The sequence below is a fragment of the Bemisia tabaci genome, chromosome 9 (assembly GCF_918797505.1).
Source record: "Bemisia tabaci chromosome 9, PGI_BMITA_v3".
Classification (NCBI taxonomy): domain Eukaryota; kingdom Metazoa; phylum Arthropoda; class Insecta; order Hemiptera; family Aleyrodidae; genus Bemisia; species Bemisia tabaci.
The window spans coordinates 20130740-20143166 of NC_092801.1; the positions used below are offsets into that span (position 1 = coordinate 20130740).

The 12427-nt window shown below is 34.6% G+C and overlaps 1 protein-coding gene across 28 annotated transcripts in view; it reads right to left on the reverse strand.

Moving 5' to 3' along the window:
• bt (projectin protein bent) overlaps positions 1–12427 on the reverse strand; it is a 256610-nt gene that overhangs the window by 112589 nt on the left and 131594 nt on the right. For 15 of the 28 annotated variants that reach the window (XM_072304609.1, XM_019048127.2, XM_019048132.2 and 12 more), the window contains 11 exons: positions 9604–9776; positions 8091–8291; positions 7204–7283; positions 6437–6600; positions 5804–5820; positions 4071–4157; positions 3296–3355; positions 2750–2812; positions 1828–1896; positions 958–1041; positions 268–366 (listed from right to left, as the gene is read on the reverse strand). In XM_072304609.1, the coding sequence (XP_072160710.1) occupies positions 268–366; positions 958–1041; positions 1828–1896; positions 2750–2812; positions 3296–3355; positions 4071–4157; positions 5804–5820; positions 6437–6600; positions 7204–7283; positions 8091–8291; positions 9604–9776 (1097 nt within the window). The remainder of the gene's footprint in view (positions 1–267; positions 367–957; positions 1042–1827; positions 1897–2749; positions 2813–3295; positions 3356–4070; positions 4158–5803; positions 5821–6436; positions 6601–7203; positions 7284–8090; positions 8292–9603; positions 9777–12427) is intronic. The other 13 variants (XM_019048144.2, XM_019048143.2, XM_019048141.2 and 10 more) reach the window with 3 other exon arrangements.

Here is a 12427-nt window from a genome sequence, read left to right on the forward strand (position 1 = left end):
TAAATTGGGTATAACAAAATAAAGGTTTCAATTTTTTTGGGCGTGTTAATGATTTGAGAAAATCGACAAAAGTTGAGTAATGGTACATCATTGAATCCAAACAAGATAGAGGTACCGAAGTCTATGATATATTTTTGAAACTCAAATTTACTGAGACGAGAAAAATATTGTGAAATCAATACACTAATGGTTCGGAGCTTCATTTCTCAAGGAATATGTTTTTAAGCTAAATTCTGGGCAATTCTGACAAAATTAATTTGTACTTACTGTTGTTATCATTTTCCTAACAACGGTCTTAGGTTGGGACGAATATTCTGAATCGGACTCCTCTTCATCATACTTTAAACAACCTGCACTTTCTTTCCTCTGAAAAAGGAAGTTGAGGGAAGGGAAAAGAAGAGGCATGGTATTAAACTTGAATCTAAACTGAAGAAGTGTAAAAAGGGGGGGGGGAATTATTCCTGGAATTTATGGTAGGGGAAAATTATTTTCTCATGGAAAAATGCAGGAGAGCCTTCGACTGGGAGGGCAAAGTTAAATAATTTACCAATAAAAATGGCAAGTTAGGAATATAGTTGAATTTATGAAGGAGCTTGCTGATTAATGATGAAAGTATTGTATTTTGATCTAATATTGTAGTCATATTTACAGTAGATTACCTAATAATAACAATAAATACGAATCATTCTGGACATAATTCTGACTACAACCTAACTTTGTAACATTATGAGGTGCTTGCAAGATAGGTACCTACTCTTTAAAAAATTCCGCTTCATTAAGATTCTGATTTTGGAACTGTTCCAACAACACTCAGCGGTTCAAGATAGGTACCAATAATTTCACTTAATTCCTCTCTCTAAAATTTTCAGTCATGGAGAATTCAAATATAAAGAGTTGAGCAGAATATTTACAATTAATTTAAAAGAAGAAGATTTTGGGGAACTAATGTTTACTCACTTTCAACATTTCAATGAGTTTAACACTGGATCTTCGCCTCCTCTCCGGATGGGTTACTTCCTCTTCGTAAGTTGTTTCATTTCTCTATTTTGCAAAGAATCAACACTTGTTAAACGGGAGTAAGAGTTTACTTCTTTTCTAACTAGAGGGGATCTCAACTAAAAATCCAACACAAAAAATCTCCTTGGGCAAAAGAACTGAACTAATTTCAAAATCAAGGATTTTTCATTCAAATTTTACTTTTTATACAACTGAAAGTATTTTTACTTTTATTTTGCTATATGTATAAATCACTGCATGAGAACGATACAGCCTCAAAAAATTTTATGTTCTACCTGATTAAAATACTTGGTGTCGACGATGAAGTAAAGATACCTTTGATAAACTGTTTTAGAGAATGACTCCTATATGTTGCATATTGTTCATACACCTAGGAACTTAATTGAACTGAATAGTTTAATTTTAGTTTTATTTACTACTTCCTAAGATTTATGCTAGCAAATAAAAAAATATCAAGAATGAGTATTGAGGAGAAAGAATCTCTTGTACCATGTGAAGGTGGAAAATAAAATCAAACTTTTGTCTTGCTTCAACAGCACAACTGAAGATTACCTTTATTTTGCTATGAGGTTCCCTGATATGTGAAATTGAAAGGGACTAGAACAGATGCCACTATTCAGATAAGAAAAGTCAAAGGGATCCATGCATATGAACTGCAGGCAAAGTAGCGATAAGAGACGGAATGCACTGCGTTTAAAGTTCTAACTTTCCGACTACATCTAATACAAAGGCAGCATTAAAGCCTTTAATACTTCTACAAAAAAGACAGATGGGATACTGAATTAAATACAGTGGATGCATTAAACTTACTGTTGTCGATGTTCTGCGAGATTGTGTTCCTGACTTACTGTCTTCATTTTCCTCAAATTGTGTTTCAAACTGCGCATGCAAAGATTACAGATGATGTAGAAATTTTAAAGCATATCATTTGCTGTTACTTAAAATTGTGATAGTGATATGTTTAGAGAGTGATTTCTTTCCTTCACTTGAAGAGTGGTTTATACTATTTGACTTGTTCAATAGAGGTTAGTTTGAAGTAAGATGGTCAAGAATCCAGAAAATCTAATAATTTCCTCTTTTACATAAAAAAAAAGAATGAATTTTTAGAAAGGCTCCAGAATTTTGTTCTCAGTTGAAAAAAGTAATGAATGAGTGATTTTGAAGATATTTCAAATCTTTCTGATGATTGTGAAACCACTAATAGTCCTCGGAGTGTAAAAGTATTAATACTAAAGACTAAGGAGAAAACATGGGATACAAAAAAAACCAGGGAGCAGCAATTAAAAAACCAGAAAAGGGGGTGCATCAACTCAATAAAATCTCGGACCATTGGCGTCGGCAGATAAGAATGACTTTTCCCTCGATTTTAGGAGCTCAAAATAAGGGAGCAGCTTATCTGCAGGCACCTGCGGTAATTTTGTACAGAAACTTTTCTGCATTTTTGACATGCCTGTCCCAGGGTCCCGCTAAACGCAAAAATAAGAACTATTGATGCTGATGCGTGTGGTGGGCTAATACATTTGTTTTATTTCTTTTTTTAAATTGTTTACAACACCATACTTCTAAACTATTCGATCACTGTTCACTGTTCACTGTTCACGTTTTGTTACCGATGGTGGCCTATCTGGCCACCATCGGGGACGCAACTCGACTCTCAGGTTGAGTACGATCAAAATTTTTATTCATCAAGACTGAGCACTAGTTTCAATAAAAGAGGCATAAAAAAAATTACCTGTTTGACCGAGGACCTGCGTCTAGTTGTCAGCCTCTCCTGAGTTTCAACGATTTCCTCTATCTACAAATATGTACACCAATTAGCATTCAGACACAAATAAAGGACATGCACAACACATATCTACGCTGACTATGTACAGAAAGAATTCACAAAGGGAAGTTTTTGGCAAACAAATATGAGAGCTACTTCTAGGTGGGGATTTTTTCAATCGAACATAGATAGGTACCAGACACGAGAAAAGGGAACAAAAGAGACCCATTTGTCAAAAGACCAAATGCAGGCAAAACAAAACTACCGCAATCTAAAGCCTACATTCACAAGGTATCAGATAGGAGACATCTACAAATATGACACTAGTAATAAACGTTACCTTGTCGGTTACCTACTTTTTTCATCCTTAAACGTTGCTGTAAACATTTAGAGACAGTAAGAGGACAATGTGAGATGCCCAATGATTTTTGCATGGATTTGTACTGATGAGATTTTAGGTGTACAAAAGGTAAGACAAATTTTAACTTTACGAGTTGCGAAACGGGGACAAACCTGTTTGACGGATGACTTTCTTCTCACTGATCGTTTTTCGGACTCTTCAGTTTCTTCCTTCTACAAAAAGAAAAAAGAAGGAAGAGGAGAGAGTTAGAATGGAGGGTGTTGTGAAGGTAAGACAGAGATGCAAAATGTAACAGATCAGAGGTTTGTTAGAAATTAATGATGCTTTAAGATGTATATTTATTGTATTATGTACATATGGACACTTTGGGAGCCTGAGCGCAGGCGCACTGGGAGACATTTTTGTGCCCCTTCATGGAGGTGCAGGGATTCCGTTCAAATCCAAAAACAAAACTTAACAATCGATTGAACTATTGGTTGCATTTACTCTAAAAAGAACTATTTTGCACAGAAACCCTATTTATAAAGTTCTCTCTCGCGTAAATACGTCCAATGCTTCACAAAAATGTTTAGCTTGAGTTTAGAGCTTGTTTTGGCAACAAACTCTTCACAAAATTTACATTTTTTACCATTGAAAAATGCTTGTATTTTAAAGTTTCTCCATTAAATAAACAACTTTAGTTGTTCTCTTTTCATTTTCTGAGGCACAATATTATCCTCTGATGTTACTCTAGTAGTCTGGTTGCATTGATACTAAGGACCTCTTCGCTCGTGCAGTTGCCAAACAGAATCCTAACAGAAAACAAGTATGCACCTTCCCACGACTCGCAAGAATTAACTTTACTAATACAGAATGCTGAAAACCATGGTATCAACATTGGTAATTTCTTGATGAAACCAGAGGTTGAATTCGAAGCTACAAACTTACCTTAGTAGAGACACTTTGTTTTCTTTCTTGTTTCTCCTCGACTGACTTTTGCTCTGAAACTTCTTCTTCTTCTTCTTCCTCATCATCCTACCATGCAACATGATTAAAATTACAGGAAAAGTTAGTGTCAAGGTGGGGATAACAGATCAGACAATGAAAAATAAAATATTGATGATTTCAGGATTCTTTCTACACCGACTTAAAGCTTCTGTTTAATATTTCATTAAGGGCGATTGTTTTGACTTTTCTTCTTTGTTTGAAAAAATTACTGGATTTGAGGGAAAATTTACAGGAGGTGCAAAAGAAAATTGAGGGCCTAGTTAGAGAAATATTTAAAAAAAGGAGTATACGAACAAAGGAGGGAAAATTTAAATGTATTAAATTCGAAATTTGTTTCACAAGACGGAAGGAAGGTTAACATTAAAAATAAGGGGGAAAACGATTTTGAATATATTTCATGGGATACACATTAATGACATCCTTTCAATGCAATAAAAATTACTTCACTGAATGCAAAAAAGAACAAAAATCAAAATCAACATATTTTATGTACAATTTTACAGATGGAACGTAAAAAGATAGATGAAAACATCATGTAGAGAAACATGTGTCGCGGTTCCGTCAAAAATTAGTGGGAACATGTTCTGTGGATGGCTACCTGAGAGTGCGTGAATTTTGTGTGAGTATGTACATTTCGTTGCCTGGCTGGCAAAAGAGCGTAACTACATACATTGAGATGAGTCCGAAAAACATTGAGTTACATGGACGGCAGGGTTTTCATTGCAGAGTGTAATTACGCTCTTACGTCAGAAAGGCGACGATTTGATGATTATGACTTGACAGGATGTAAACAAGGAAATTTGCAGCTTTGGAGTACTTTGTTATATGTTTGGAATACATTACATATACTGTACGCGTGGAGGTGAGGGATAGTGCCCATGCCGAACAAATTGGGGGAAAAAAGGGAAATGCACAAAATATGATGTGTTGATCCCGCTGATTAAGAGGTAAACAAAAACTATAGGTTTGATTTGTTTGCTTTAGCTCTAAAGACTCACCAAAATTCTCTGTATGCTGCACCTAATAAAAAATTGGCTTTGAAAAGAGAAATAATTTGTGATTAATAATGTGCTGTTTTGATGTGATGTGTAAAACGTAATTTGGAGAGAGTTCACTTGCAACACTTAGAGGAATCTTTTAAAAAAATCATCCTCAAAAAATGTTCCACGATCATAACGTATGGGAAGTAAGACTTCACAATGAAAAATTCAGAGGGGAGATAAAACATTCAAAATTCTGGTTTTTTGTTCCTTCAACGGTCAATTATACTTTACAGAATCTTCTTTTGAGGACGGATGCTTACAGAATAGTGAGAAATAAAAAGACCTGCCATTTTTTTTTACACATGAAATCCTGCAATCCAATTCACACGGTTAAGCTGTTAGCTAAAAAGTAGTCACCACTGACTTCGCTCAAGATAGAACTTGAGTTCTTCTAATATCTCAATAAAAGCAAATAGAATGTTGAAACTAAGTATGTACTTCATGAATCCTGTACACTAAAAATGGTAACGTATAAAAATAAGATTTAAAGTCTACAGAGAGACAACATCTTTTAGTATGTAATGAGGCCCCCTTTTCAAGTTGAGGTTTCTGGAATTTCGCGCAAATTTTATACGAAATCCAACGAGAAAAAGAATGATTAAAGTCAATGATCAAAGAGGAAAAACTTACGGTCCATGTGCGTTTTTCTGAAACAGAGAAAATAAAAGAAAACTTTTAATCAAAAAGAGCGGAGAAAGATTTTAGAGGCATGACAAAGTGATATTGAGGGTTACACTAGAAAAACAGCTATCTTGAATGCAGTGTTTCAAAAAACTCATTTGGTGTATACTGTACAAATTTTTACGTATTTTTCTTTTTAAGATCCAAAAAGTGTGTTGACCAAGTCAAAAATCCATTTCTAAGTTCAAAAAAGGCATTCATGGCATCTCAAAATTTTATTTAATGACATGATTTCATTTGGTTTTCTCTACACTGCTAGAAACTCTTTAAATCCAGCCGCCGAATTGGTAATTTTTATGTGAATGAGGAAATTGCTTGCATTTTAAGTAAAGGACTAGTTAGGGTGGGGTGAGGGGAGGTTAAGATGCCTTAAGGCGTAATAAGAAAATAAGAAATCTACCTTTAACAGAAATATTAAGATTCTATTTTAAAGTGAGGATTCCCACTCTTGTATACATTTGAAACTTATACCCTCTATCATTTTCCCCTTATATCTTAAGAAAAGGGAAAAAAAGAAAAAAAGGAAAAGAAAACCTAGTGAAGAGAAAATCTGATGATTTAGAAATTTTGTTATTTTATTACCTGTTTTGAGTTCCGCTGATGATTCGTCACTTCCAGCAGAATTTTTGAAAATGACTTTGTACATTCCAGCAGTGTCAGGAGTGGCCGAGAAAATTTTCAGCCGTGCAGTCTTTCCGTTAAAGGTTTGGATGTATTCTTTGGTTGCCTTCAGTTCTTTGGCATTTCTGCAAGGAAAATTTAAAGTGTTGATTTTCCAAATGCATGAGGTTTTTGGAAATTTAAGAAAAGTATTTTGATATTCTGCCTGAAATAAACTAGGTACTCTCTTCAAAATGTTCTGCAAATTATTTCAATATCCTTCGAATCTTGTTTCCTTCAATGTTTTTGAAGTTTAAAATCACCTGAGTGTCTTTCAAAAGCACTAGCATGAAAATTTCTCATAATACTTTGAGAATAAAAATTAAAATGAAAAATTAAAGAAGGTCATCATTTTTTAAGATTGCCTCCCAGTAGGGCATGTCTCAACTGCCTCATGATTACTGCGATCAAATTTTACCTCAGTTTACATCTACTTGTGGCTATTGGGTTCAAATTTTTTCACTTTTGTAATGCTTTTGAGGCTCATGCTGCTGCGGAGGAAAAAATTGAGAAAAAGTTAGAGGCTTCCTTTTTGTTATCATGATATTAATATTTCTTTCGTTTTTAAGATTAATTCCTTGAAATTTTCTTGAAAGTTTCAGAGGAAAAGTTAAAACAAAGTGTATATTGCACTTATGATTCTTGACCGAAAGATGACAAAATCATGGAATGGGATGAGCAAAACTTACTTGTACCAAGTGACAGTTACTTCCTTGTCAACTTTAACCAAGCTGCATTCAAATTCTGCCGGCTTGTTCTCTGTTATGACCTGAAAAATAAGTAGGCACAATATTTTTAGGAATAAAAACGAATCCTTTTGAGTTTAACTAATCAAGACGATTTTCAAAGGAATAAATGGCTGAAACATTTCCTTGTCTCTGTTTGTTGAATTTACAGTGCTCCAAAGCCTTTTCAATTCTCTATTCCAGACATTTCCTGCGAGATTGATTTTTGCATTGTGTATTTAAAAAATATGCTATTAAAACCATTTGCCACTGTACCTGAAATACTCACAAAATGAAGCATTGTTTTTCTCTTTTCGTTTTTTACCGATTTCAAGAAGTCTTCTCCTGTACTTAACCTATACGTACACCCACTCTCAGGTGACCTTTGCCTCATCAAACTCAGGTCACTTTGCGAGGAATCAAACTCTGTACCTCCTGAACATACGGCCAGCGCTACAGTCACTATACCACAGGAGGCCAAATTGAATTGGGTTCAAAGAAAATCAACTACCCATCTATTCTTTTTCTACTTCAGCACAAGTGTTGAGACTGTTTACGGTGCAATCAATGCATATTTAGAGAAAAGATAAAATTTCAAAAGACTTGCAACAGAGGGATAGCTCCCTTAATTCTATCTTCAAACTCCCTTGACTATATTGTGACTTTGTGCATACTCGTATTATCTTCATGAATTTGTTTCCATCAACAGATCATGATAAGATAAAAAAGAAAGTAAGAGAGAGAAAGAGATAAACAAAATCATCAAGATTATCACTTAATGAAAAAAAAAGAAAAAAAAGAAAAAGAAAAGAAAAAAAGGAAGTTAATTTAAATGATGAAAATCCCCTTACTATTGAGCGAAGTTTTTGGAGAATTTGCGGTTTTTCCTCTGGTTTCTGTGGCTCTTTTTTCTCCTGCTTTTCTTCTGCGATTTCCGTCACTTCCACAGTTTCCGATGTTACTTCGCCCTTTTCATTTTTGACTGTTAGTTGATAAATACCTTTGTCTGTCTGATCAGCAGGAGCCACCTCCAATTTGATGGAATATTCACCCTAAAAAATAACATTTAAAATAATCAAAGAAAGTGGACACAAGAACACAATGAACTGGAGGCGTAGAATAAAAAAAAAAGAGTACAAATAGACTTGCAAAATAGGTAATTTTGTCTCATTGGATCTTTTTTCTGGGCTGGAAAATGGTACTATTTTAATAGGACCATTTTAAGAGTTGCCTTTAAAACAGGACAGTTTACTAAATCAGTGCTTGAGTTTCCATTGGAATAATTTCGATACTTTCCAGAGATAAATAGGGCAGTTTCAAATCCCTTGTTAACCAGGGAACAAAAAATTAAACATTGAATTAACAAAAAAATCAAAATTGCAGATCATCTGTCGGTGATAATGGATGAAAGAATAGGTTATTATCGGTGCAACTGAGAATACAAAGAGAGGAATCTCGACAGCATCAATCAGCCCTTCAGACAGAGCCCGTCAATACTATTACTATCTTCTTAAAATTTTACTAAAGATATCGTAGTTTTCTACATACAGGGTTATTCAAAAATCACGCACCACTCACCATGAGAAGGGGTGGCCATTTGAAATTTTTAAGTTGGCCCCCGCCCTCCCACGGAATCAAAAACTGGAAAGTACTTTGAAAAGTTTAACCCTCAATGTGAGGAAAAATGTCTTGAACCACAAGTCGATATCATAATTAGAACTTAAAGTTATGGCCAGTGGTGCGTGACTTTTGAATAGCCCTGTATATGAAGGAATATAAGTGTATTTTAATGCTGCAAAAATTTTCCTTGCAAATTATATTTTTACTGAGAAACTTAAAGGCATAACTAAATAAACATTAATCTTCTGGTTGCACGCAAAAATCGCCATCATTCTGGACAGAGATTGTGTATGCACATTCCTGTAAAACATTAAATTGTTTGGGTCCATTTTTTAACCTTGGAATGGGTTACATTCCTTCATCTAAAAAACAACGACATGATTGTCTTTTCACAGTGGCAGTTATTTGAACTGCGAGACGTGGACCTTTCTTCCTGATCATAAAAGAAACCATAATTTAGAAAGAAAAAGGAAGAAGAACTCTACTGTTCCAGGTGTACATCAGTAATGTATACAACTACTCTGACAAACGCATTTTAATAATCGGATTCTTTTACATTTTTCACAGTCCAAAAAATAAATTATCAGAGACTGAATTATTTGTACTTTTTATTTACGACCAAAAGTGGGAGAAAATTTCAAGAATACTATACTGAACAATTAAAATTGATTGGAGGAGTTTTTTGGAGGGATGCTCAGTTTCAAGGAGACATAAAAACTTGAGCTAAGAATATGATTTCCTTACATCTCTTGTCCTTTCGATGACTGTTTTTCGCTTGTGATCTTCTTTGATGACCTTCTTTTCCTTGGTCCAAACAACAATGGGCTCGAACACAGATTGTACTTTGCATTCAATCACTACAGTTCTTGTTTCGACCACTTTGCGTACTTTGGGTTTTTCTTTTATCACAGGAATTACTGAAAAAATAAAAAATCACAAACTTTAAGAGTTTTAGACAGATTCAGTATACTAGTTTAGGATTACTTAAATATTATTGAAGCATGTACGGATTTTAGAGTGTTGAATGATTTTGCGTTTTCAGACTGGAACACTTTTTGAATATGATGCACCAATTGTAAAATTGAAGATGCTGCTCTTACAGCAATTCGGAGCGAAGGCAGACTAAAAGGAAAGTAATAGTTATAATGGTGGTTAATACTTCTATTTTTAGGTTTTTGATGAGAATTTTCAATTATGGATATGGTCATTGAGTGGACCTGATTGGTTAGAAGTATTTCAAAACAGTTTGACGATGGAGATGTTGCATGTGTGAGGAATTTGCAATTGGACTATTGATTCTTATGTAAAAGTTTGTGAGAAACACAATGGTGCCAGTGGTTTGCTCTGAAATCAACTCCTAAGCTCAAAAAAAGCTCTCAAGTTGAGGTCAAAATGGAGGGGATATCCCACGCTATCCTGAGAGTTGACGTCCATATCAAGACAAACTCTCCATGCAAAGATACGGAGCAAATACATTGACAGGGCTGTTGTGTTTTCAGTTTTAGAGTCCCCAAATAAAGTGGCAACCCTGCTAATGTATTTGCCCCCTGTCTTTGTATGGATAGTTTGTCTTAATGTAGAGGTGGACTCTGAGATAGCGTGGGATATCCCCTCCATTTTGGCCTAAACTTGAGAGCTTTTTTTGAGCTTGGGAGTTGATTTCAGAGAAAACCAGTGGCACCATCGTGTTTCTCACGAACTTTTACATAAGAGCCAATAGTCAAATCGCAAATTCCTCACACATGCAACATCTTCATTGTGAACTGGCAGGTCATTTTTGGCAAAGCAAAACATTATGGAAAAAACCAAATTTTAACGATTCATTTTTGAATACTCTTGATAAATTTATGACACTGTAGTAGACTGCCTTGCTAAGTAAAAACGATATATGAGCCTTCAGGCATTGCTCAATTTCCTTTGAAAAAACACGAATTTCCTGGTGAACTTGTGAATATTTTTCTTCCAATTTTTCGGATAATTTTGCTCGTAATTTCTCTTAAAGTTCCTGAATATATCAAGGAAAAATATTCATACTTTCTCCCAAAAAATGAACATTTTCGGATAGAAAATTTTACAACCCTTGTATGTTCATATGGTGTTTTTTCCTAGCACGGCAGTATAGGTGAGGGCTTCGCAAATTCATATCTAATATGATTTCTGATCATTTATTGACAACTTTCCTGGGTGATTGTAGATTTTATGTCATCTGTATTTGATTCGGTCTTTTCATTTTTAGTTAAGAAGTAATTATGTTTTAGCTTCTAAAAGTACCATACACACATGATTCGGCGCCTTGTGCACCAAACTCTTTTGACACGAGAAAGGAGCACAATGACAGAGAAACTACCAGACCACGTATGTCGTTTGCAGTGTTTGCGGATCTCCGCCTACATTTTATTTTTTTGAGGGAGAACAGATCAACATCATTCCTTGATGTTTTCACAGTTTCCTTCATACAGAGAAGTAAAATCACGAAAGGTTTCAAGAATTGAACGCTAAGTAGTTTACCATTTAAAAAATAAAGTATGACAGGAAGTCTGCAATGACGCAAACCGAGATACGTTGTCTGGTAGTTTTAACGTTGACATTAAAAGCTACAGCTTTTTAGTGGAAGCCAGCATGAAAAGTTTGCAAATATTATCAAGTTGAGGATTAATCTAGACAATTGGACGTATTTCTGCCAAACAGAACTATGTGCATTATGATGTGAGTCCTGTTATGCATATATTCTTATGGATCTCAGGGCTCATGTCTCAATGCACATGGTTCCTTTGGACAGAAATATGTTCAATTCATGTATGGAGCCTTGAATCAAGATACAGTGATTAGAATAAAAAAAATTTGCCTTCAAGTACTTGTACATACATTTCTTTATACATCGATGGAAAAGTGCAGAAACGCATAACTTAGTTTGCGACGTTGCAGACTTCCTGTCACACTTTAATTTCTACAAGGAAAATTACTCAACATCATTTCTTGATGACTTTGGTGAGTTTTTTTCTCTTTTAGAAGAATTCTGTGAAAATTACGAGCGAATTGCGATTGTGAAAAGAAAAGCGGGGATTTCGAAGCACCGCAACCGAGATAAGCATTTTTGCAGTTTCATTGTCGACTTGTTGTTCATGCACAATACCTCAGATTTTGTACATTATACATCAGTTGTGAAATGTAGTAATGGGCAAGGGTTGAAGAATCATTTCAATGATCATATTGACAGATATTTTAGTATGAATCAGCAGAAAAAGCTAAACATCTAATGATGAGAGATTTTGGTGGTGTGTACAAATTTTACGAAATAGAGGAGGTAATGAATGGACAAAATAGGGATCATAGCTTTGAAAATTTAAGGTAAAAATGGATTTTTAGAATTGAAAAGCCAGCTTGAAAAATGAGATGGCAGAGAACTTTCTGCACCCCTGGAATTCTCCGAAAAAATCCAGGCAACCAACTTTTTTCAAGATTGTAAAATTTAACGTACAACAACAGCTAATTAAATACTTCAGTTTTCTGCTAAAGTGAAATGCTTTGTACTGATAATGCTCAGATAAAATTTCAACGGAATAAAATA